At 41.4% G+C, this 26,090-nt stretch overlaps 1 protein-coding gene and 1 long non-coding RNA gene across 5 annotated transcripts in view; one reads left to right on the forward strand and one right to left on the reverse strand.

The window, feature by feature from the left end:
• LOC128696408 (pneumococcal serine-rich repeat protein) overlaps window positions 1-26,090 on the reverse strand; it is a 73,779-nt gene that overhangs the window by 8,821 nt on the left and 38,868 nt on the right. For 3 of the 4 annotated variants that reach the window (XM_070092259.1, XM_070092262.1, XM_070092261.1), the window contains exons 4-6: window positions 19,006-24,975; window positions 18,269-18,370; window positions 15,060-15,143 (exon numbers count right to left, since the gene is read on the reverse strand). In XM_070092259.1, the coding sequence (XP_069948360.1) occupies window positions 15,060-15,143; window positions 18,269-18,370; window positions 19,006-24,975 (6,156 nt within the window). The remainder of the gene's footprint in view (window positions 1-15,059; window positions 15,144-18,268; window positions 18,371-19,005; window positions 24,976-26,090) is intronic. The other variant, XM_070092260.1, reaches the window with a different exon arrangement.
• LOC138853755 (uncharacterized) lies at window positions 12,937-25,960 on the forward strand. The gene is made up of 3 exons (XR_011392907.1): window positions 12,937-13,526; window positions 25,611-25,711; window positions 25,827-25,960. It is a non-coding gene; the product is annotated as an uncharacterized lncRNA (long non-coding RNA).

Consider the following 26,090-nt stretch of genomic DNA (forward strand, 5'->3'; position numbering starts at 1 on the left):
ATACTGTGACCACTAGTCCTCAATGCTGTAACCACCGACCCACAATATTGTGATCAACGACCCACACCATGTTGTGACCGATCCAACATACTGTGACCATCGACCCACCATGCTGTGATCAACCCACCATGCTGTGACCATTGACCCACCATGCAGTAACCAACCCACCATGCAGTAACCAACCCACCATGCAGCAACCAACCCACCATGCAGTAGCTAACCCACCATGCAGTAACCAACCCACCATGCAGTAACCAACCCACCATGCAGTAACCAACCCACCATTCAGTAGCTAACCCACCATGCAGTAACCAACCCACCATGCAGTAACCAACCCACCATGCAGTAACCAACCCACCATTCAGTAGCTAACCCACCATTCAGTAGCTAACCCACCATGCAGTAACCAACCCACCATGCAGTAACCAACCCACCATGCAGTAACCAACCCACCATGCAGTAACCAACCCACCATGCAGTAGCTAACCCACCATGCAAAAATAAATCACTGAATAGATTGGAGATTTTAATTTACAGACGCTCTATACAAAAGTATTGTTTCCAGATATAGAGATACACACGACACACAAACACACACACACACACACACACACACACACACACACACACACACACACACACACACACACACACACACACACACACACACACACACACACACACACACACACACTGCCAGGCAGGGAAGGGAACAAGAAAGTGCGACAGGAAGGTCAGTTATTAATCAGAAGCATTTATATTTGTTATCGCTGAATGGCCCACAGGGGTTTAGCTCTTTATGAAATGTGACTGAAATAATAAGACTTTGCAAACCCTGTTGTTCGTGTTTCCTTATATTATTGTTTTTTTCCAACCTGTGATGTGTTTCTGTTGATGAGAAAAGTTTATTGAATAAAATACGGAGTATAGAAGAATCCACTAGTACAACGATTCATGTAGGTGTTACAACACCTGAAAGCTGGTGTTACAACACCTGAAAGCTGAAGGTGTTACAACACCTGAAAGCTAGAGTAGGTGTTACAACACCTGAAAGCTGGAGTAGGTGTTACAACACCTGAAAGCTGGAGTAGATGTTACAACACCTGAAAGCTGGAGTAGGTGTTACAACATCTGAAAGCTGGAGTAGGTGTTACAACACCTGAAAGCTGGAGTAGGTGTTACAACACCTGAAAGCTGGAGTAGGTGTTACAACACCTGAAAGCTGGAGTAGGTGTTACAACACCTGAAAGCTGGAGTAGGTGTTACAACACCTGAAAGCTGGAGTAGGTGTTACAACACCTGAAAGCTGGAGTAGGTGTTACAACACCTGAAAGCTGGAGTAGGTGTTACAACACCTGAAAGCTGGAGTAGGTGTTACAACACCTGAAAGCTGGAGTAGGTGTTACAACACCTGAAAGCTGAAGTAGGTGTTACAACACCTGAAAGCTGGAGTAGGTGTTACAACACCTGAAAGCTGGAGTAGGTGTTACAACACCTGAAAGCTGGAGTAGGTGTTACAACACCTGAAAGCTGGAGTAGGTGTTACAACACCTGAAAGCTGGAGTAGGTGTTACAACACCTGAAAGCTGAAGTAGGTGTTACAACACCTGAAAGCTGCAGTAGGTGTTACAACACCTGAAAGCTGGAGTAGGTGTTACAACACCTGAAAGCTGGAGTAGGTGTTACAACACTTGACAGCTGAAGTAGGTGTTACAACACCTGAAAGCTGGAGTAGGTGTTACAACACCTGACAGTTGAAGTAGGTGTTACAACACCTGACAGTTGAAGTAGGTGTTACAACACCTGACAGTTGAAGTAGGTGTTACAACACCTGACAGCTGGAGTAGGTGTTATAACACCTGAAAGCTGGAGTAGGTGTTACAACACCTGAAAGCTGGAGTAGGTGTTACAACACCTGACAGCTGAAGTAGGTGTTACAACACCTGACAGCTGAAGTAGGTGTTACAACACCTGACAGTTGAAGTAGGTGTTACAACACCTGACAGCTGAAGTAGGTGTTACAACACCTGACAGCTGGAGTAGGTGTTACAACACCTGAAAGCTGGAGTAGGTGTTACAACACCTGAAAGCTGGAGTAGGTTTTACAACACCTGACAGCTGAAGTAGGTGTTACAACACCTGACAGTTGAAGTAGGTGTTACAACACCTGACAGCTAAAGTAGGTTACAACACCTGACAGCTGAAGTATGTGTTACAACACCTGACAGCTGAAGTAGGTGTTACAACACCTGACAGTTGAAGTAGGTGTTACAACACCTGACAGCTGGAGTAAGTGTTACAACACCTGAAAGCTGGAGTAGGTTTACAACACCTGACAGTTGAAGTAGGTGTTACAACACCTGAAAGCTGGAGTAGGTGTTACAACACCTGAAAGCTGGAGTAGGTGTTACAACACCTGAAAGCTGGAGTAGGTGTTACAACACCTGAAAGCTGAAGTAGGTGTTACAACACCTGACAGCTGAAGTAGGTGTTACAACACCTGACAGCTGAAGTAGGTGTTACAACACCTGACAGCTGAAGTAGGTGTTACAACACCTGACAGTTGAAGTAGGTGTTACAACACCTGACAGTTGAAGTAGGTGTTACAACACCTGACAGCTGAAGTAGGTGTTACAACACCTGACAGTTGAAGTAGGTGTTACAACACCTGACAGTTGAAGTAGGTGTTACAACACCTGACACCTGGAGTAGGTGTTACAACACCTGAAAGCTGGAGTAGGTTTACAACACCTGACAGTTGAAGTAGGTGTTACAACACCTGAAAGCTGGAGTAGGTGTTACAACACCTGACAGCTGAAGTAGGTGTTACAACACCTGACAGCTGAAGTAGGTTACAACACCTGACAGCTGAAGTAGGTGTTACAACACCTGAAGTAGGTGTTACAACACCTGACAGTTGAAGTAAGTGTTACAACACCTGACAGCTGAAGTAGGTGTTACAACACATGAAAGCTGGAGTAGGTGTTACAACACCTGACAGCTGAAGTAGGTGTTACAACACCTGACAGGTGAAGTAGGTGTTACAACACCTGTAAGCTGAAGTAGGTGTTACAACACCTGACAGTTGAAGTAGGTGTTACAACACCTGACAGTTGAAGTAGGTGTTACAGCACCTGACAGCTGGAGTAGGTGTTACAACACCTGAAAGCTGGAGTAGGTGTTACAACACCTGACAGCTGAAGTAGGTGTTACAACACTTGACAGTTGAAGTAAATGTTACAACACCTGACAGCTGGAGTAGGTGTTACAACACCTGAAAGCTGGAGTAGGTGTTACAACACCTGACAGCTGAAGTAGGTGTTACAACACCTGAAAGCTGAAGTAGGGGTTACAACACCTAACAGCTGAAGTAGGTGTTACAACACCTGAAAGCTGAAGTAGGTGTTACAACACCTGAAAGCTGAAGGTGTTACAACACCTGACAGCTGAAGTAGGTGTTACAACACCTGACAGCTGAAGTAGGTGTTACAACACCTGAAAGCTGAAGTAGGTGTTAAAACACCTGACAGCTGAAGTAGGTGTTACAACACCTGACAGCTGGAGTAGGTGTTACAACACCTGAAAGCTGGAGTAGGTGTTACAACACCTGAAAGCTGAAGTAGGTGTTACAACACCTGAAAGCTGAAGTAGGTGTTACAACACCTGACAGCTGAAGTAGGTTACAACACCTGACAGCTGAAGTAGGTGTTACAACACCTGACATCTGAAGTAGGTGTTACAACACCTGAAAGCTGAAGTAGGTGTTATAACACCTGAAAGCTGAAGTAGGTGTTACAACACCTGAAAGCTGAAGTAGGTGTTACAACACCTGACATCTGAAGTAGGTGTTACAACACCTGAAAGCTGAAGTAGGTGTTACAACACCTGAAAGCTGAAGTAGGTGTTACAACACCTGACAGCTGAAGTAGGTGTTACAACACCTGACAGCTGGAGTAGGTGTTACAACACCTGAAAGCTGAAGTAGGTGTTACAACACCTGACAGCTGAAGTAGGTGTTACAACACCTGACAGCTGGAGTAGGTGTTACAACACCTGAAAGCTGGAGTAGGTGTTACAACACCTGAAAGCTGAAGTAGGTGTTACAACACCTGACAGCTGAAGTAGGTGTTACAACACCTGACAGCTGAAGTAGGTGTTACAACACCTGAAAGCTGAAGTAGGTGTTACAACACCTGAAAGCTGAAGTAGGTGTTACAACACCTGACAGCTGAAGTAGGTGTTACAACACCTGACAGCTGAAGTAGGTGTTACAACACCTGAAAGCTGAAGTAGGTGTTACAACACCTGAAAGCTGAAGTAGGTGTTACAACACCTGAAAGCTGAAGTAGGTGTTACAACACCTGAAAGCTGAAGTAGGTGTTACAACACCTGAAAGCTGAAGTAGGTGTTACAACACCTGAAAGCTGGAGTAGGTGTTACAACACCTGAAAGCTGAAGTAGGTGTTACAACACCTGAAAGCTGACGTAGGTGTTGTATCACCTAACAATACTTTCACGTAACATAGGTATTCAACACCTGACAATGTTTTCCCCAGTATCATATATATCTTATATAAACACCTATTACATCTCTGTCTTCAGTAAATGTCGCCACTTTCTCTGCAACATCTCTTACTACTTTTGAATAATTATCTATACAACTACTCCTAATAATCCGTCCCGTACCTGCCTCTCCTACCTGACTTACGTTACAGAGTCACATTCTTTATTTCAAATCACTACATATACAAAATATACAATATACAAAATATACAATATACAAAATATACAATAGTCACGAAGCTCATAGGATGCACAGTATGTGTTTTCAGTACGAATTTAGACAATGAAATTGGTGAAAAGTTCAACTAGGTCCCAAAATATTATAGTGTGGGATAAAATAGTTCGCTGGATAATTGGAAAGGCTTTTTGATGATTTTAAATAAAAATAACATCCTGGAAAATCTTGCAAATGAAGTCACGATAAACTCCTAGGCTACGCTCACAAAATGTTTTAATCCTATGGACGGCGAAATTCTGAAATTTTTCCCTAGTTACGCGTATTTAAATTAAGAGGTGAAACATGCGGCTGTGGTGTGACGCAGTAAGCTCTTCTATGAAGTCATTCTTAACAAAGCGAAGTTTTTGAAAATGCAGTTAAAAACGTTCATCCAGAATCGAAGCGGCGCTGTATGACCCTTGTAGATTTACCGCTTCTTTTGTGATTATAATAATAATCCAGAAAATTGAGGACCAGGTATTCTGAAGACCTTTTTCACGGGCTACTTAATTTTCGATGCGCTTTTTCAATCGCATTTACAAAACTGAAAATTTCACTACCTATACAGAATAGGTTTATAAGAAAACTTACTGTATTCACATTGTAAAACATTCGGCTAAAAGAAAAGAAATTACAAAAAAAAAGGCCATAAAATGCTTCAACAAAATGGATAAAGATTTGATTGAAAGACAGGACTAAAAACTGGAAATGTCCTCGCTGGAAGACGGGAGAGAAGCTACCATTATAATATTTACATTGGTAAAACAATGTTAAAATGTAGATGAGGAGAATTTCCTGGTGCAGTGTAGCAGTGGTATTGGAAAATATATCTCCCCAGAGCTGTACGTGGATGAAATATAATAAAGTGAGGGCAAAATCATTGATAAGTTTTAAAAATCCATGAAGTGACCTGAAAAACTTCTACAAAAATCCATCAGTATGTAGCTAACTTGTGAGGCGAAGAGCAATAATGTATGTACACAGTGTGATAGAGGTAGCTGTAACAGTGAGATATAGTGTGTGAGACTGTACCAGTGGGCAAGATGCACAGTAAACAGTGAAAACAGTGTGTGAGACTATACCAGTGAGCCAGATGCACAATAAACAGAGTGGTACAGTGTTTGTGTGTGACGCTGTACCAGCGGGCGAGATGCACAGCAGTGTGGTACAGTGTGTGTGTGTGTGACGCTGTACACATCAAGCAGTGTAGTACAGTGTGTGCTCCATACTGCACCATCAGGTGAGGTACACAACGAGCAGTGTGGTACAGTGTGTGGTAGACTGTACCAGCGGGCGAGCTTCCCAAGCAGTGCCCGGACACACTCACCAAGTGACAGCCACAGTATCGCTACTCTCTTGTTAGTGGGTGTGACACAAAGCTCTTGATGTCTGCCTTAACTCCATCGAAGAACTTCTTGAAGCCGAAGCGAGACGGGATGTGTTGGGAGACCTAGCGGAGAGTGTCGGGATGTGAGGCGTTCACTGTGCACACCTGTCGCCTCCGTAACGCAGGTTAACAAGCCTTGCACTGGATACTCAATCGTACAGACAGACAAGCAGGCAAATCATATTTTTTGCTAGAACTTATGATGTGAGCACAGAGTGAGCGGTGAGTCGTGTTTGAGAATCACTGAAGAGAGATGAATAGTACTGGGTAACGCAGTTACTGGTACTGAGTAACGTAGAGTGACTCGTGCTGAGTAACACTGACTGGTGCTGAGTAACGTAGAGTGGTGCTGAGTAAACTAGAGTGGTGCTGAGTAAAGCAGAGTGGCTGGTGCTAAGCAATGCAGAGGAGTGATTTGTGGTCAGCAGAAAAAGAATAACTTGCTGACTAACATAAAGGAGTGACTTGTACACAGAAGAGTGATGAACACAAGTTTTCATCTGTCAGGTTCTGGACTAACCAATTAAAATTAATATAAATTAGGTTAAAGCGCACCGTGTACATGAACCTTTAATATCATTTTTTTCCGGGGATGAGACAGAGATAGTATTGGGATACCCATAACTGTTTTAATTGGAATTTCTTGGGCAACATTTTTTTAATTAACTAATTTCTTTTATCACTTTTCTATTCATAAACTCCGAGGGTTTTGAAGAGCCGAGACAAACTGAAAGATACATTGTGTTTTGGTGCCATGAAAAAGGCAGTGTTGGAATGTGAGGACAAATCATACAGCAGGGAGCGGACCAAGCACAGGCTGAACAACAATAATATTTTGTGCCTAGTGAGGTGATAAAGAGTGTGTACGTGATCTCTACTGTCTTAAAAGCTATACGATGAGTTTGGATTTGGGTTTACAAACATAATTACAATGGTATTGAGGGCACACAGATGTTATGGGTACATGAATATAGTACTTATGTAAATACAACGTAGGATAACCTGGTTAAGTCAAATAATGGTACAGTAACAGCTAATAGCCTGTTAATATATACTGTAGTGACCACTGCGATTATTGCAATAAATATCAAGAATCAAAATTAATCTTCTGTACTTTACCGTTTTTTGTTCTATTTTATCTGCTTTTTAAGGATATTTACATACGTGAGTATTATTTACGAAGCCTCCTGGATGGAAGATTTGCGATGGATTTGTGTAGGTGTAGTTTTGGTAATTACTGGGGGCAAAGAAGAGCATTAAATAATGTAAATATACAGAGGAAAGACACCGAAGAGGATCTAAAGTCTAATAAGATTGAATACGGAAGAAAAACAAGTGAAGAACTAAGTTTTTATCTTCACGAAGTTTCTCTCGGTGTGAATCTTGGTCAAGTTAATGACTTGATAAATGCTCTACACAGCGGAACTTTGTTCCAGTAAAATATTTGCTCCGTTAATTCATTAATTCCTGCCTCAACTAAACACATACAACGAAAATATTTGTTATTCTATAGATTAGGTTTCACCTAAATTAACTTAAATTTACCAATAGCTAAATACAATAAAGAAATAACTTCTTACGGTGTGGGACATATTGTAGTTACTTAGAGCGTTGCTATCCCCACGTTTAACAGGGAGAACTGGAGGCCACAATATCAAATTGCCGAAAAACGTACGCCAACATAAATCATTAAAATATTTCTCAAAAAATAGTAATACTTAGCAAGAACGAGAGCCATGGACAGTAAAGTGTGGAGATGATAAGTTAGACATATGTGCAACACTTGGGTATCTTCATTGAGGAAACATTTCCTCAACAAAGATACCCAAGAGTTGCATATTTGTCTAGTTTATCAACTCGTCGGTTCTCTGAACGATTTATCTGCAAGTGTGGCGATATAACGTTTGGAAGCTTCATACATGAAGTGAAGCAGACTTCACTTCCTATAGCTATCATGGTTTGATTGCAAACAAACCACGGAACGTGTATAAATATACTTAGTTGGAGGAATCAGGCTCTGATCCACCATGAGGCCTGGTCATAGACCGGGCCGCGGGGGCGTTGACCCCCGGAACTCTCTCCAGGTAAACTGGTTGAGTGGCTAATGCACTGGCCTGAAGTTTTTACAACTCACTCGCCATGGATTCAAACCCCACCCGTTCCGTGGGTTTCTTCCTATAGCTACTAATAATCATAATTAAGTTATGAAAAACAAGCAACCATTAATAGCTACACTTACACACTATTGACTTTGAACCTATGATAATTTCTTATCACTCAAGCACCATTTCTAAATATATCACGAAAGAAAATCTCTGATAATACTTATCAAACTCAAGATTACTAAACCTTTTACGAGAAGCGTCTTCAAGAGCTCAGTGTGTGTGTGGGAAGGGGCTGAGGGGCTCAGTGTGTATGGGGGGGTGCTGAGGGGCGCAGTATGTGGGAGGCTGAGGGACGCAGTGTGTAGGGGCTGAGGGGCGCAGTGTGTGGGGGCTGAGGGACGCAGGGTGTGGTGGGCTAAGGGGTGCAGTGTGTGAGGGGGCTGAGGGGCTCAGTGAGTTAGAGATATTGAAGGCCTCAAGAAAGGAATAGGGAAAGTCTAAAGAGATTATGAAATACAGGTTGCAAGGGTCTCAAGGACCAACACAACGGATTTCTTTCAGGTATATAGGCATAAGATTAGGGAATAGATAGGCCCACTTAAATGTAACTCAAGTCAGCTTACTGCTAGTGACAAAGAAATGTGTATTGTTTTCAACACTTATTTCCTATCTGTTTTTACAAAAGAGAATACATACAAAATCCCAGAAATCAATAATTATACTGGTCAGGACGAAAATTATGCAACTAAACTGAAGCCAGACAAGTAACCGGAGGACCCTGACAAGTTGTTTTCAATGGTTCTAAAAGAATATAAGGAGGAACTAAACAAAACATTAGCTAGTCTTCAACAGGTAGAAAATGACAAATGTGATACATGTTCACGAAGTGGGAGATAAGTTTTCTGTTTCAAGTTATAGATCAATCAACCTTAATTATTTCTTGCGACTTCCTACTGTATTACTCTTATGGGTGTAGCGAGTCCCCACGAATACAATACGCCTTTGTAGTTCCTCGCAAAAACTGCGAATTTTGTATGTAATGTTTCCTGTCACCATGGTAGCACCCGGTATATGGTGACACGTGATTAATGATGAAATGTGGAGATTGGCACATGATTAATAATGACGAGTGACACATGGTTAATGGTGACATGCGGTGACACGTGATTAATGGTGACAGTTGGTGACTACTGATACGTGATTAATGGTGACGTCAGCTTGGTGACTGACGTGATTAATGATGATGCGTGACTGACAGGTGGTTAATGGTGACATCCGGTGAAATGTAATTTATGAAAACGAAAAAAAATCAGCGACATTTGTAAAAATTGATTAAGCAGGAAGGAAAAATGAAAGCCTCTCTTTCTCTTTCTCTCACTTTCTCTTTCTCTGTTAGTTACTCTAAAAAAATAATTTTTATTTTCAAAACATATATAAATAATATAAAAATTTCAAGCATAATAGTAAGTACAGCATTTTGACATCACTATCCTCAATAAAACTAGGCATATACACTCAGAATTGTCTGTATCTCAGTGTATATACACAGAGATATGAAATATCTCAGTATATATACAATGAGTTTAATCCCTACTGTAGGGATTACGTACTATTGTTAGTGTACAGAGTGACTTGCAACTCTGATGATCTTCATGCAGCTGACAGCTTTAACCAAACCCACAACAGCAAGAGTCAAGAAAATATGAGGACAAACAGAATAAATAGCCATGCTGTTAAGACAAGCAGTCAGTTGCAGGTAGGTCCTCTGTGCTCGCTGGAGGTGACTGGAAGACACTTGGGAGTGAGAGGGTATGAAGTACACCCTGGACAAAAACCATCACAGAATGAAGTACTCCCAGAACATGGTACACACACACACAGGCACACATTATGATGGTTATAAGAGACGCCCCCTCGGGTGTCACTGTGGTCCAACTCACTGTTCACAGTCTTAATATCACTTGAGCAAGATGATACCGTAACAAAAACTTAATTGTTGGGAATGTGTGCAGCACAGTTTGTTGATGTTATTGTAGTGGTTTTTGTCATGTAGTGGTGGTGATGATACTGGTACTGTTGGAGTGGTGGAGGGTTAGTTTTATTTTGTGATGTAGCGTTGTGGTGGTGTTGTAGGATGGTAGTGGTGGTGTGTTTGTGATGTTCTGTCTTTGTTGGTGTTGTGATGGTGGCCTTGTATGTTGGAGCTGCAGGCACTGATTTTATTTTGTATGCATGCAGATTTGTTACTTGTATTATCTTATGACAGTTGTTGTTAATTGTGATTATCAAATGTTAACTGTACTTGCCGATAATTAGGCTTTATATAAAGCTGTTGTTAATGTAAATGAGGTGTCAGGTTGTTGACGCTTGTTACGCATTTGTTCATGTCACGTATTTTGAGACAATATTTTTTATATAGATTCAAAAATTGTCTAGATTCTGAACTTCAAAAAGATAAACTCATAATTATAATATATATAGGCTGGTTGGACATAAGATGAACATAACGTAAATTTATAATTTTTAATAATAATATTACATATTTTTAACGTAACTGCCTATTTATTAAATTTGTGGTTGTATACATATATTATTTGTTCCATATACAGTAAGAATAATGGATAAATAAACTTAATTTTGAAAGCATGTGTAATGTTAGGCTATGTCAGCAGATAATTTTGCCAGGAATTGTTTGTATGTATCAAAACTTCAGTAAAATCTTCCCATTAAACGGGATAATCATGAGTGCTGAGCATCAAGTGCTAAGTCATTTACTTGTTTAATGAGAAATATAATGTGTCTGACTGTGTTGCTTTAAGCAATTACTTGTTTTATATAAATTAGTCTTAGAGTTTACCATAAATCTTTATCTAATCTACCAGCCCCTCAAGGAAGGTTCCTTGACGCTGGTGAGGGGCTCTAGATCTAGGGAATTGGGTCTGTGCTCCAGTTCCCTGAATTAAGCCTGAATACCTTCCACATCATCCCCACAGGCGTTGCATAATCCTACGGGTTTAGCAAATAGTCGCTGTTGTAAACTCAATGTTATGCTAGACGCTGGGCTCAGAAGTGGTGGCAGATTTGGGAACTTCTCTCTACACGAACTTTCTATTATACTTTGATTAATAACCCATACATGAGTGTTTAACAGACTAGTAATAACGAAAAACATATGTATAAAACAGACAAAATCAGTGAGAAATGGAGGCAAAAAAAGAAAAAAATGATGAATATCCCAGTGAGACAACCGAAGGAATGGGTACACTAATATGTTCAACTTTCCGATGGATTCCAGACGTTATAATAGATAAATTTTGTCCTATCCTGCTGCCTCCACTCAGCCTAGCTCTTTTTTAACAGTATCACGTCTTACTTAATATTTGAATGTTCTTCTAAAATTACATCTGCATTGTATGTATCAGCTAGTAGTGATGATATCTCGTTGTATCAACTAGTAGTGATGATCTCTTGTTGTATCAACTAGTAGTGATGATCTCTCCCTGTATCAACTAGTAGTGATGATCTCTCATTGTATCAACTAGTAGTGATGATCTCTCACTGTATCAACTAGTAGTGATGATCTCTCATTGTATCAACTAGTAGTGATGATCTCATTGTATCAACTAGTAGTGATGATCTCTCGTTGTATCAACTAGTAGTGATCTCTCACTGTATCAACTAGTAGTGATGATCTCTCATTGTATCAACTAGTAGTGATGATCTCTCGTTGTATCAACTAGTAGTGATGATCTTGTATCAACTGGTAGTGATCTATCTCTCACTGTATCAGCTAGTAGTGATGATCTCTCATTGTATCAACTAGTAGTGATGATCTTGTATCAACTGGTAGTGATCTATCTCTCACTGTATCAGCTAGTAGTGATGATCTCTCATTGTATCAACTAGTAGTGATGATCTCTCGTTGTATCAACTAGTAGTGATGATCTCTCATTGTATCAACTAGTAGTGATGATCTCTCATTGTATCAACTAGTAGTGATGATCTCTCATTGTATCAACTAGTAGTGATGATCTCTCATTGTATCAACTAGTAGTGATGATCTCTCATTGTATCAACTAGTAGTGATGATCTCTCGTTGTATCAACTAGTAGTGATGATCTTGTATCAACTGGTAGTGATCTATCTCTCACTGTATCAGCTAGTAGTGATGATCTCTCATTGTATCAACTAGTAGTGATGATCTCTCGTTGTATCAACTAGTAGTGATGATCTCTCATTGTATCAACTAGTAATGTCATTATTACTGTCTTAGCTATCAAAAATAACTATGCAGTTACAGCAGGTACAATGCAAGTTTTTATGAAAATTTTGTTCTATTTAAATAATGACAAATGTAGCAGATAACACTGAAGTATTGTGTGAATATCAGCGTACTAAACCACAAAACAACAGCTTGGAGTTATCAATAAAATTTATATGTTTAATCAGAAATGCAAAATAAATTGGACAGCTTAACAGAATTCATATTTGTATAATTATTTAAATTTAATCACAGTTGAAGTTATAGTGTATAATTGTGCTTCAGGATATTAATTGTTTATAATTCCAAAATTAAATAATATAGTTGTGGTTTCCTTAACACTTCTGTGTTACTGTGACCATAATTTTCAATTTACAAAGACATATACACCGAGAAGTGTAGCTGTGTACATAGACACTATATATATGGTTTATGTCTAATACACACATATACACCAGGAGGTCTCTCAATATATATATTCAAACACATTGAAATATTATTTTTAATCGAATTTCCACCTTTCCTGTATTGTTCAGCAGGTTTCTCTGGTAAGTAGGTTCATAAGGTTTATTAACTGTTAAAATTAATATATACATAATTAAAGAAAAAACCGACCTATATATTTAATCCCTAGAATAATGAATAAGTTATACCCAGAATGTATTATGCACTCATATAGTCTTATATATAAACTTTCGTCATTTTCTGAGTACACTAGCCTGAAGTGTGGTTGGTCTTCTATATAACTGAATATATTGTTCATATAGCTGTGAGTATGGTGAATGTATATACCTAAAATATTATTTATTGTTTTGTTTTTTTAGCTCAAGTGTTATTGAAGACTGGGAGACATCGTGGGGGCATCACGGGCGTATATACCTACTACTGTCCAGTGTGCATCAGGCAGCAGCAGCAGCAGCAGCGGGAACATAATAAGTTAGTGGTACCCAGGAGAACCTGACCCAACCCCAGCATGCTACAACTCTCACTGTGGTAAGTACAATTGTCTACGAGTAGTTTAATAAGGCGACTACAGGAATGAAAGTCACAATACCGTAGCTGCATCAGTTCGCAACTAAAACAAATTGGAAATGGAAACTAGAAGACGCTTTTGGTTCATCCTGGACCACTGTCAAGTTGGTGAGGGGTTTGATAATGGTCCAGGATGGACCACTGTCAAGTTGGTGAGTGGTTTGATAATGGTCCATCCTGGACCACTGTCAAGTTGGTGAGTGGTTTGATAATGGTCCATCCCGGACCACTGTCAAGTTGGTGAGTGGTTTGATAATGGTCCATCCTGGACCACTGTCAAGTTGGTGAGTGGTTTGATAATGGTCCATCCTGGACCACTGTCAAGTTTTTTTTTTTTTTTTTTTTTTATTCGCCGGTATTCTGATAATGGTCCAGGATGAAGCGAATAATAGTTCTCATTTTCAGTCTGTTAGATAGTTGTAAGGCGACTATACTGAACCTGTCTTATTGGCTGATTAGTAACTTTTATGCTGAGGACAGAATGGTTTAATAGAGTTACTTAAAAGATATAAAAAATCTACTTTCTATTCTACTCAAGGTTATTTATAATTAATAGTTAGAGCAAATATACATTGTCTAAGACAGCCTTGTGTTACCAACACTTATTATGGTGTCCACAGAAAACTGAGTCATGAACCTCTAACTCAAGTATCTCTTAATTTTTTATGCTGTATACCTTATTAACCTTTCAAAGGGGGTGCCTTGGTGTTGATTAATTGCTTTTGATCCAAGAAATTAGAGCTACCCTCCTCTTGCATCAAACCTGATTAACTCGCATTTCCCAGGCGCTCTATGACCCATACGGGTTTGGCCGCTTCCCCATGAATATAATGCTAATAATCTATGTATTTTTATGGAATGGAATATTTATCTTAATCATACTGCGATGATGAGTTATCAGAAGTTTTGAATATTTGATTTAGCATGCAATAATTTGTTACTTTGCATTTATTATTTATTATGAACATAAATAAATATTTGAGTACCTTACAGAAATAGAGGTATTTACTGGCTTTGAAGGGTTATTTTTTTCTTAAATTTGGCTGGCAAAGAATTCGTCATTGTAATGTTACGATTATAGTTTTGACAGTCCTCGATGACGCACTGACTTTCTTGGGTTATCCTGGGTGGCTAACCCTTCGGGGTTAAAAATCCGAACGAAATCTTATCTTAAGTCATTACCCATGGCAATATGTACATTGATAAGAAGGAAGAACTGACATTATAGTTGTGTTGGTAACAGTCAGGACAAAAGAAGGCAGTAAGAGTGAGGCTGCAGACAGCAGATATATTACCATAAGTAAAAGATTTTCATTTGTCATTAGCTTATACCTTTAGACACAATTAATTGGCTATAAATAGAAAGCTTGGGTGTAGAAAATACTTAGAGAAGCTACTGAAAGTATGTCTGTTGTCTGCCCTTGACTCCCTAGATATGTCATAACACAAGTTTTAAGGCAGATCTTTATCGGGAAGGAAGGTGGAGTTACTTACAGTGGTGTGGTCATGGTGTCCGGAGTAGCCATGGTGACCACCCTCGTCGGCAAAGTCTTCCCTGTGTTCTCTTTGGTAGTTCTCCTGTAGAAAAACAATGCGTCAGCAGGATAAAGTATGTTTGGCTTCTTCTTACACCGAGAATGTGTGACGTCTCTGTGTCGTAGATGTGTCTTGTCTTCTAATACTGGATAAACATTAGCTTGTCTATAGTGTCTTTCAAGATATAAATGTGTTGGTCGCATAGACATATGGAGATATATGTACATATGTATATTTTGTTCTCTTATGAAAGAGAGATGAGCTCAAGCGTCTTGAACCAAATAAAATTATTGTAATATTGCTGAAATATAAAGCAAATGCTGAAATATAGCCTACACTCGAGATTACATGCACTATGTGGGTGACCTGAGTATATTACAGTGTGGCCAAACTTCTACCCATTGAACTATAATAATGAACAGTCTAATACAACATCTTACATCTTTCTCAGTTCTGTGCTAACATAGTATACCATCAGATATGTATGTGTGTTTTGCTCATAAAAATATAAGTTGTAATAGTAATTATATCTCAACATAAAATTAAAATTTCGTTATGTCGTTAATCTTCACTTATTAAAATCATGTTAATGATCTTGAGGTAAGGGTCACACAGCGTCTGGAGAATGGGAGGTTTTCGGGTTCGAGCCAAGGAAAGGGATGTGTAACTCCAGTTCCTTGAATTAAGTTTCCTTCACTAGCATCAAGGAATGATCTTTGATACAATATTATCCATGTAAGGTCTACTGAACCTGCCATAGACAGGTTCAGAAATTTTTCTCGCCTCCTTTGATACCAGTGAAGGGCTCTTGATTCAAGGAATTGGGAGGTACCCACCCCTTGGATCAGAGCCAATTTTCTCCCATTTCCAAGGGGATGAATGCCGTTTACGACCGTAGCGCTTTTATATAATAATAATAATAATAATAATAATAATAATAATAATAATAATAATGTAATCCCTTTGGGCACATATAGCGTGAGTGTTGATGGTCTTCCTGCACAGGATATATATGTAAGGTGGGGGTGGGGGTGGGGCAGGTCCAGTAATTTACTTTAATGGTCCTGGAATGGCATATAAATATCGAATAAGTAGAATAAATAACACTAGGATGCAGTGGATAACTTTATTAATCAAACGTTTTGCCCACACACTGACTTTATAAAGTCACTGACTTGATAAAGTCCGTGTCACAGTGTCAGTTACACTGCTTCATTTAATGAAATAAAAATCTAATCTATTAATCTAATTATGCTTTCATCACAGCCTGCACAAAATACAGGTGTGTGCTGTAATAGTCTGCTGAGGCCTACTGCTCACTAGCAGGTTTGTATAGAGGCAAGAACATGAGGCTATTTTGAAACTAAGTCTAAAGCCTACTTATACTAATTCATTTTTACTTAACGTCCAATATGAGCAAATGAATGATATTTGTATGCAATAAAAAAATTCACATAGTCGTATGTACTATTACTGGAAACTATTTGGAGACACAGACATTACCAGAATAGCCTAAATGTGGAATTTATTGTAGAGTATGGAAGCTACGTCCCTCTGTAACACTCTCAGATATTTATTAATGTGTCAGCATGAATATCTCAGAAATATATTTAAGTGATGCATTTGTAGGAACAGCAAGAATACTGTGAATTAAAGCTAAAAGTAGTGGACTGTATGTAGTAAGTACATTTACATTAAGGATGTATCCACCGAGAGGTAGTTTCAGGGATTAAAGTATTCTTGACTGGTGGGGAACATGTTACATGCAGCTTTATGATACTAGTCGATAGGTTTGAAACCTAATTAACCAATATTTGGAGTCTTTGAAGATGTTTGTCACATCAGTAACCCATCCAAGAACAAGAATTACACAATCACATTATGCATTATATAAATAAAGAGCTCTATTCTAAACGGTTCTACATGATAATTATTTATTACTGTGCATATTGGATGGATTTTATCCTGAATCCAGTTTGACTGACGTCTCGGCCCATTACTAAACAGCACCTGATTCGCATTGCTACACAGCTTTACACTGTCTCGTGGCATACAGTGAATCTCCCTACAACGAATATTTCTCCCGTCTTGTTATCTAAGTCATTACACTTTTCAACTACCCTGGGAGAAAATAAATACTTCCTCACACCCCTATGGCTCATGTGTCTTCAGCTTTCACCTGCGTCTGTGCGCGTGCGGATGTGTATGTGCGTGTACAAAACTGAGTCCCTGATCTTCCATATATTAACTACTGTAAGCAGACACACTGAATGTTATATACTCATACGTTCCGAGTCCTTGACACAACACTTAAGACACGTGCTAGGTGTCGATCGATGCAGGGGGACGTGTTAACAAGATTACATGCCAGCTAGCCTGCCTGCCTAGCAGTGTTATCCCGTGCTCGTCATCCAAGAACACAAAATGCATATAAGGTTGAGTGAGGTAGTGAGAGAATATGCAACACACTGAATGCTTAATGACATACGTTCGGTGACAGATATCAGTCAGGCATCAAACCATGTTCCTTATCCTCGTGGAATGCTTGTAAAGCTGTAACGGACAATACGTGTAGAAAAGTGTACATTTATGGGTTATAACTAGAAGAAATGACTGGTGAATATTATGTGTTGGAGAATACATATGGAATACGTACATTTGTGAAGCATGAATAGAAGTTATAACTGGTGAAGTACAAAGTACTGTGAGTGTTGAAGAGTACAAGTGGAACAGAGTATACTTATAAGGTATGACTGGGAGGGATAACTTTTTGAGGAAGAAATATGTGTTGGAGAGTACAGATGAAACAAGAGTACTAGAAGAAGAGATAATTGAAGTATTATTATAATGAGCATCACAGACGAACCCATGCGCAGAAAACTAAAGTTAATATATTCATAATAAAGCGTAAACTCGTGTGGGTCGTAATAAAAAATATAATAATAGTATCTTATCTTATCCTATATTTCGGCCTCAGTCTGTCTACTAAAGTGGGCCTCAGCCCGAAGTCCAAATATAGAATATTAATTTCAATTGGATCTGTTACGAACTATACGAGAGCAGAGATTCATTATGAATATATTGGCTGTTTTAGTTTTTACTGTGGGTTCGTCTGTTCCTTTGATTAATTTTGATTATAGTTTAGTGTGTATTATGAGGCTACGCACAGTGGGGCTGGGGTTGGTGGCGATGACACAGGTCCCAGCCACCAGCACCGCGGCACTAACAGCAGCCACGCCTGCAGCGCCGCTCACCACCTCCCCGTCATCCTGCACCCCTCACAACACACCAGGAAGCCACATGCAGGAGGAAGATCTACATTAAACTGGTGATTTTGGAACTACTTTAGTGAGTGACCGAAGCCACCTAGCCACTGGAAGGTGGGAGTTCATTGCTCAAAATATTTAGACATGCTAGTAATGATGCACTTTTTTTTATATATATATTTAAGGTTCATCTATCTTGTGCTGTATTGGAGACAACATTCCTCAGGCTTCCTCAAGTCTGAAAACATAACAAGCAAGACAAAAGCTCATCTCTCTCTGTCCTTAAATGTGAGATGAATATTTTTTTAATACAGTGCCTGGCTAGTTAAAACTATTGGTTAGAAAATATAGCATCAGACAACATGCACGACTGACTGAAACTCAAGATAAAATATTCACAATAAAACGTGTTTCAATTTTTTTAAGATATTTAGACACGATATGATATGTTTCAATGAGTGAATTATCCACATTCCACAATGCATTACCAAATGTGTCGTCAACATAAAATAACTCATGAACACATCAACTGCGATCTCTGAAGATATAAGTACTCATCTTAATATTTATTATATGGAACTGGAATAAAAATGGCGATCTGTCATACGTTGTTTTACAGGGTCTTAAATGACACCCACCTCTGATTCGTCGAACTCCGGCTGATGGTGACTTCGTGAGGCGAAGGAGGTGAATGGAGTAGACTCTTCACGCGTCTCCATGTCTCCTGGGCCTTCCACCGCTGGGTTGCCACCGAGGAAGTCAACATTGTTTCCTCCTACACTGCTTATCCCCGTGTCTCCAACATCTTGACCTGTCACATCCTCAGCATTTCCGTCTTCATCATCTCCAACAAAGAAACTTACGTTTTTCTCTTCAGGATCAGCGGCATTGCTGGCAGCATCCTGGCTGGGCTCCTCCGGGGCGGGAACTGCTGCTGCAGACCTTAGTCTAGCTGAAGCCAGTGGAGTATTCCTTGGCTCTTCCTCAACACTACCTTCCATTGCACTCAACACTGATTTCTCTACTTCTTGAACAGTTTCAGCTGCCGCCACAGTGTTTGCAACATCTTCATCTGCAACTCCTGTAACATCAGCCGTGCCTGCATGATCTTCAGTGGCATCACCGGTATCTTCAGCATCTTCATCTACAGCTTTTGTAACTTCAGCTGCAGCATCTGTATCTTCAGCTGCAACATCTCCAGCTGTAGCTCCTGTATCTTCAACTGTATCTGCAACATCTTCAGCATTAGCTCCTGTATCTTCAACATTTTCAGCTGCAGCTCCAGTATCTTCAACTGCGGCTTCTGTATCTTCACTTGCAGGCTCTGTTTCTTCAGCTGCAGCTTCTAAATCTTCAGCCGGAGCTCCTGTATCTTCAGCTGCAGCTTCTGTATCTTCAGCTGCAGCTCCTATATCTTCAACTGTATCAACAACATCTTCAGGTGCTGCTTCTGTATTTTCAGCTGAAGGTGCTGTATCGTCAGCTGCAACTTCTGTATCTTCAGCTGTTGCTTCTGTATCTTCAGCTACAAATTCTGTATCTTCAGCTGCAGCTTCTGTATCTTCAGCTGCAGCATCTTTATCTTCAGCTGCAGCCTCTGTATCTTCAGCTGCAACTTCTGTATCTTCAGCTGCTGCTTCTGTATCTTCAGCTGCTGCTTCTGTATCTTCAGCTGCAACTTCTGTATCTTCAGCTGCAGCTCCTGTATCTTGAACTGTATCTGCAACATCAGCTGCAGCTCCTGTATCTTGAACTGTATCTGCAACATCAGCTGCAGCTCCTGTATCTTCACCTGGAGCTCCTGTATCTTCGGCTGCTGCTTCTGTATTTTCAGCTGGAGCTCCTGTATCTTCAGCTAATGCTCCCGTATCTTCAGCTGAAACTTCTGTATCTTCAGCTGAAGCTTCTCCATCTTCAGCTGCAGCTCCTGTATCTTCATCTGCAGCAGCTGTATCTTCAGTTAATGCTTCTGTATCTTCAGCTGCAGCTCCTGTATCTTCATCTGCAGCAGCTGCATCTTCAGTTAATGCTTCTGTATCTTCAGCTGCAGCTCCTGTATCTTCAGCTGCAGCTCCTGTATCTTCAACTGTGTCTGCTATATCTTCAGCTGCAGCTTCTGTATCTTCAGCTGCAGCTCCTGTATCTTCAACTGTGTCTGCTACATCTTCAGTTGCAGCTTCTGTATCTTCAGCTACAGCTCCTGTATCTTCAGCTACAGCTCCTGTATCGTCAGCTGTATCTCCTGTTAATTCAGCAGCAGCATCTGTATCTTCAGCTGCAGCCTCTGTATTTTCAACTGCAGCTCCTGTATCTTCAACTGTATCGCCTGTATCCTCAGCTACAGTTTCTGTATCTTCAGTTGCAACTCCTGTATCTTCAACAGCAGCTTCAGTATCTTCAGCTGCAGCTCCTGTATCTTCAGCTATAACTCCTGTATCTTCAACAGCAGCCTCTGTATCTTCAGCTGCAGTTCCTGTATCTTCAACTGTATCTTCAGCTATAACTCCTGTATCTTCAACAGCAGCCTCTGTATCTTCAGCTGCAGCTCCTGTATCTTCAACTGTATCTCCTGTATCTTCAGTTGTATCTTCTGTATCTTCAGCTGCTGCTCCTGTATCTTCAACTGTGTCTCCTGTATCTTCAGCTGCTGCTCCTGTATCTTCAACTGTGTCTCCTGTATCTTCAGCTGCTGCTGCTGTATCTTCAGCTGCTGCTTCTGTATCTTCAGTTGCTGCTGCTGTATCTTCAGCTGCTGCTTCCGTATCTTCAGTTGCTGCTCCTGTATCTTCAGCTGCTGCTCTTGTATCTTCAGCTGCTGCTCCTGTATCTTCAACTGTATCTCCTGTATCTTCAGTTGCTGCTTCTGTATCTTCAACTGTATCTCCTGTATCTTCAGTTGCTGCTTCTGTATCTTCAGCTGCAGCTCCTGTATCTTCAACTGTATCTCCTGTATCTTCAGTTGCTGCTTCTGTATCTTCAGCTGCAGCTCCTGTATCTTCAACTGTATCTCCTGTATCTTCAGTTGCTGCTTCTGTATCTTCAGCTGCAGCTCCTGTATCTTCAACTGTATCTCCTGTATCTTCAGTTGCTGCTTCTGTATCTTCAGCTGCAGCTCCTGTATCCTCAGCTGTATCTCCTGTATCTTCAACTGCTGCTTCTGTACCTTCAACTGTATCTACTGTATCTTCAGCTGCTGCTTCTGTATCTTCAGCTGCAGCTCCTGTATCCTCAACTGTATCTCCTGTATCTTCAGCTGCTGCTTCTGTATCTTCAGCTGCTGCTTCTGTATCTTCAGCTGCTGCTTCTGTATCTTCAGCTGCTGCTTCTGTATCTTCAGCTGCAGCTCCTGTATCCTCAACTGTATCTCCTGTATCTTCAGCTGCTGCTTCTGTATCTTCAGCTGCTACTTCTGTATCTTCAGCTGCTGCTTCTGTATCTTCAGCTGCTACTTCTGTATCTTCAGCTGTTGCTTCTGTATCTTCAGCTGTTGCTTCTGTATCTTCAGCTGCTGCTTCTGTATCTTCAGCTGCAGCTTCTGTATCTTCAGCTGCTACTTCTGTATCTTCAGCTGCAGCTTCTGTATCAGCTGTTGCTTCTGTATCTTCAACTGTATCTCCTGTATCTTCAGCTGCAGCTTCTGTATCTTCAGCTGCTGCTTCTGTATCTTCAGCTGCTGCTTCTGTATCTTCAGCTGCAGCTCCTGTATCTTCAACTGTATCTCCTGTATCTTCAGCTGCAGCTCCTGTATCTTCAACTGTATCTCCTGTATCTTCAGCTGCAGCTCCTGTATCTTCAACTGTATCTCCTGTATCTTCAGCTGCTGCTTCTGTATCTTCAACTGCTGCTTCTGTATCTTCAACTGTATCTCCTGTATCTTCAGCTGCAGCTCCTGTATCTTCAACTGTATCTCCTGTATCTTCAGCTGCAGTTCCTGTATCTTCAACTGTATCTCCTGTATCTTCAGCTGCTGCTTCTGTATCTTCAACTGCAGCTCCTGTATCTTCAACTGTATCTCCTGTATCTTCAGCTGCTGCTTCTTTATCTTCAGCTGCTGCTTCTGTATCTTCAGCTGCTGCTCCTGTATCTTCAACTGTATCTCCTGTATCTTCAGCTGCTGCTTCTGTATCTTCAGCTGCAGCTCCTGTATCTTCAACTGTATCTCCTGTATCTTCAGCTGCTGCTCCTGTATCTTCAACTGTATCTCCTGTATCTTCAGCTGCTGCCTCTGTATCTTCTGCTGTAGCTTCTGTATCTTCAGCTGCTGCCTCTGTATCTTCTGCTGTAGCTTCTGTATCTTCAGCTGCAGCTTCTGCATCAGCTGCAGCTTCTGTATCAACTGCAGCTTCTGTATCTTCACCTGCTGCTTCTGTATCTTCAGCTGCTGCTTCCGTATCTTCAGCTGCTGCTTCTGTATCAGCTGCTGCCTCTGTATCTTCAGCTGCAGCTTCTGTATCTTCAGCTGCTGCTTCCGTATCTTCAGCTGCTGCTTCCGTATCTTCAGCTGCTGCTTCCGTATCTTCAGCTGCTGCTTCCGTATCTTCAGCTGCTGCTTCCGTATCTTCAGCTGCTGCTTCTGTATCAGCTGCTGCCTCTGTATCTTCAGCTGCAGCTTCTGTATCTTCAGCTGCTGCTTCCGTATCTTCAGCTGCTGCTTCTGTATCAGCTGCTGCCTCTGTATCTTCAGCTGCAGCTTCTGTATCTTCAGCTGCTGCTGCTTCTGTATCTTCAGCTGCTGCTTCTGTATCTTCAGCTGCTGCTTCCGTATCTTCAGCTGCTGCTTCCGTATCTTCAGCTGCTGCTTCTGTATCAGCTGCTGCCTCTGTATCTTCAGCTGCAGCTTCTGTATCTTCAGCTGCTGCTTCCGTATCTTCAGCTGCTGCTTCCGTATCTTCAGCTGCTGCTTCCGTATCTTCAGCTGCTGCTTCCGTATCTTCAGCTGCTGCTTCTGTATCAGCTGCTGCCTCTGTATCTTCAGCTGCTGCCTCTGTATCTTCAGCTGCTGCCTCTGTATCTTCAGCTGCTGCCTCTGTATCTTCAGCTGCTGCTTCCGTATCTTCAGCTGCTGCTTCCGTATCTTCTGCTGCTGCTTCTGTATCAGCTGCTGCCTCTGTATCTTCAGCTGCTGCCTCTGTATCTTCAGCTGCTGCTTCCGTATCTTCAGCTGCTGCTTCTGTATCAGCTGCTGCCTCTGTATCTTCAGCTGCTGCTTCCGTATCTTCAGCTGCTGCTTCCGTATCTTCAGCTGCTGCTTCTGTATCAGCTGCTGCCTCTGTATCTTCAGCTGCTGCTTCTGTATCTTCAGCTGCAGCTTCTGTATCTTCAGCTGCAGCTTCTGTATCTTCAGCTGCAGCTTCTGTGTCTTCAGCTGCAGCTTCTGTATCTTCAGCTGCAGCTTCTGTATCTTCAGCTGCAGCTTCTGTATCTTCAGCTGCTGCTTCTGTATCTTCAGCTGCAGCTTCTGTATCTTCAGCTGCAGCTTCTGTATCTTCAGCTGCAGCTTCTGTATCTTCAGCTGCAGCTTCTGTATCAGCTGTTGCTTCTGTATCTTCAGCTGCAGCTCCTGTATCCTCAACTGTATCTCCTGTATCTTCAGCTGCTGCTTCTGTATCTTCAGCTGCTACTTCTGTATCTTCAGCTGCTGCTTCTGTATCTTCAGCTGTTGCTTCTGTATCTTCAGCTGCCGCTTCTGTATCAGCTGTTGCTTCTGTATCTTCAGCTGCAGCTTCTGTATCAGCTGTTGCTTCTGTATCTTCAGCTGCAGCTTCTGTATCAGCTGTTGCTTCTGTATCTTCAGCTGCAGCTTCTGTATCAGCTGTTGCTTCTGTATCTTCAGCTGCAGCTTCTGTATCAGCTGTTGCTTCTGTATCTTCAGCTGCAGCTTCTGTATCAGCTGTTGCTTCTGTATCTTCAGCTGCAGCTTCTGTATCAGCTGTTGCTTCTGTATCTTCAGCTGCAGCTTCTGTATCAGCTGTTGCTTCTGTATCTTCAGCTGCAGCTTCTGTATCAGCTGTTGCTTCTGTATCTTCAGCTGCAGCTTCTGTATCAGCTGTTGCTTCTGTATCTTCAGCTGCAGCTTCTGTATCTTCAACTGCAATTTCTGTATCTTCTGCACCCTCAGCTGTATCTTCTGCACCATCAGCTGTATGTGTCGCACCATCAGCTAACTGTTCAAGTGCCTTAGTTAGATCCTCGGACATATCTGTGGTGTGATCTCCGGTATGACTAGCTGCTAGTGCTCCTGCTGCAGCAGCTGCTGCTCCTGCAGCTGCCACCCCTCCCATCAAGGCGACCGAGAGACCGTTCCTTTCTTTCGTTCCTGGTTTTTTCTTGCCTCCGTCTTCCATAGTTTTTCCCTTTCTAGCTTTGGCGAAGATAGAGTCACGAGTGTGGCTAACCACTTTCTCTTCTCCGGTCGGCTTGGTTCGGTTGAGTGCGGCTACGCTGCGGCGGTCCAAGGACATGGTCTTTTTCATCTTGTCCTTGGTGTCAGCTATTATGGATCGACGGGCGGGTCTGTTGGCAGCGCGATCAAGAGACCCTGTCTTCGTCAGTGTCTCCTCCTTGAGATGCTTTACTTCCTTTTTCCTGCCCGCCACGCTCGTCGGCACCTGGGACAGCGACACTCGTCAGGACAGTGACATACTTGCAAGACAACGACACTGGTCAAGACGATACTTGTCACCGTCGATCTACACACACACACACACACACACACACACACACACACACACACACACACACACACACACACACACACACACACACACACACACACACACACGTGCATGCAATTTCAGAATGATAGATTAATATATTGGCAGACTGCGGCTGCGACCGACACATTACGAAAGCCTCTGGAATCTGTTTCTCTTTCATTGTGGTCAAATTGTATATTAAGGTATCACATGTGTTGTTATGTGTGTGATTTTGCTGCACTTACATATGTATGTAATTTTACCTGAATTAGTTTTAAAAATTATATTACATGATGTCTGTAAAAGAAAATGCTGAAGGTATTCCTTCAACAACGTGTCTGTCCATTCTTCAGCACATGAGAGTCCACAAGAAGCTTCCAGGGAAGACGTGTTGCTGTTACTAACACTCCTCCATTTTGTGCTTAATTTCCCTGGCCACCACCTTTTTCCCGTGTCCTCCCTTGTACCTCGTTGTTCAGTAAATACGAAAACTAACTCCTGGTCTCTTGCGTGCGCTTGTTACCAACAGACACTTCCTGTTCACCCAGGTGCTGCAGCATTCTTATGAAGGAACATCATATTCGCTGATTACTCTGTCTTCTACTGAATGTTACGTCATAAGTGTATGACTGGGACAGTGCTTCAAAAGGTACGTATATGGCTAACTTCTTTCTGTGGTCTCGTGAATGTTACTGTTCTTGCCTAAGTGAACGCCATCACGTAACGAATAGAGATGTAAATATATAAATATTTTCCTCTGTCAGCCTGGTTGGTCGCAGAGACCGGGCCGCGATTAATGGATGAAGAATTGAGCCTTCACCTATGCCGGTACTGAATGACCCATACAAGGTTAGCGCTTCATGAAATACAGTATTATCTCTTAATTCGGTTGCCAGCAAGTAGTCCCTGGATCCACAACCCTGTTCGTGTGTGTGCTAGCCTCTATCAAGAGTGTTCGCTGACCCTGGTTTGCTTCCACACGAGATTTGACTTCTTCACCGATGTACTATATAAACCATACGATTTTA

This window comes from Cherax quadricarinatus, chromosome 39 (genome assembly GCF_038502225.1).
Source record: "Cherax quadricarinatus isolate ZL_2023a chromosome 39, ASM3850222v1, whole genome shotgun sequence".
Lineage (NCBI taxonomy): Eukaryota > Metazoa > Arthropoda > Malacostraca > Decapoda > Parastacidae > Cherax > Cherax quadricarinatus.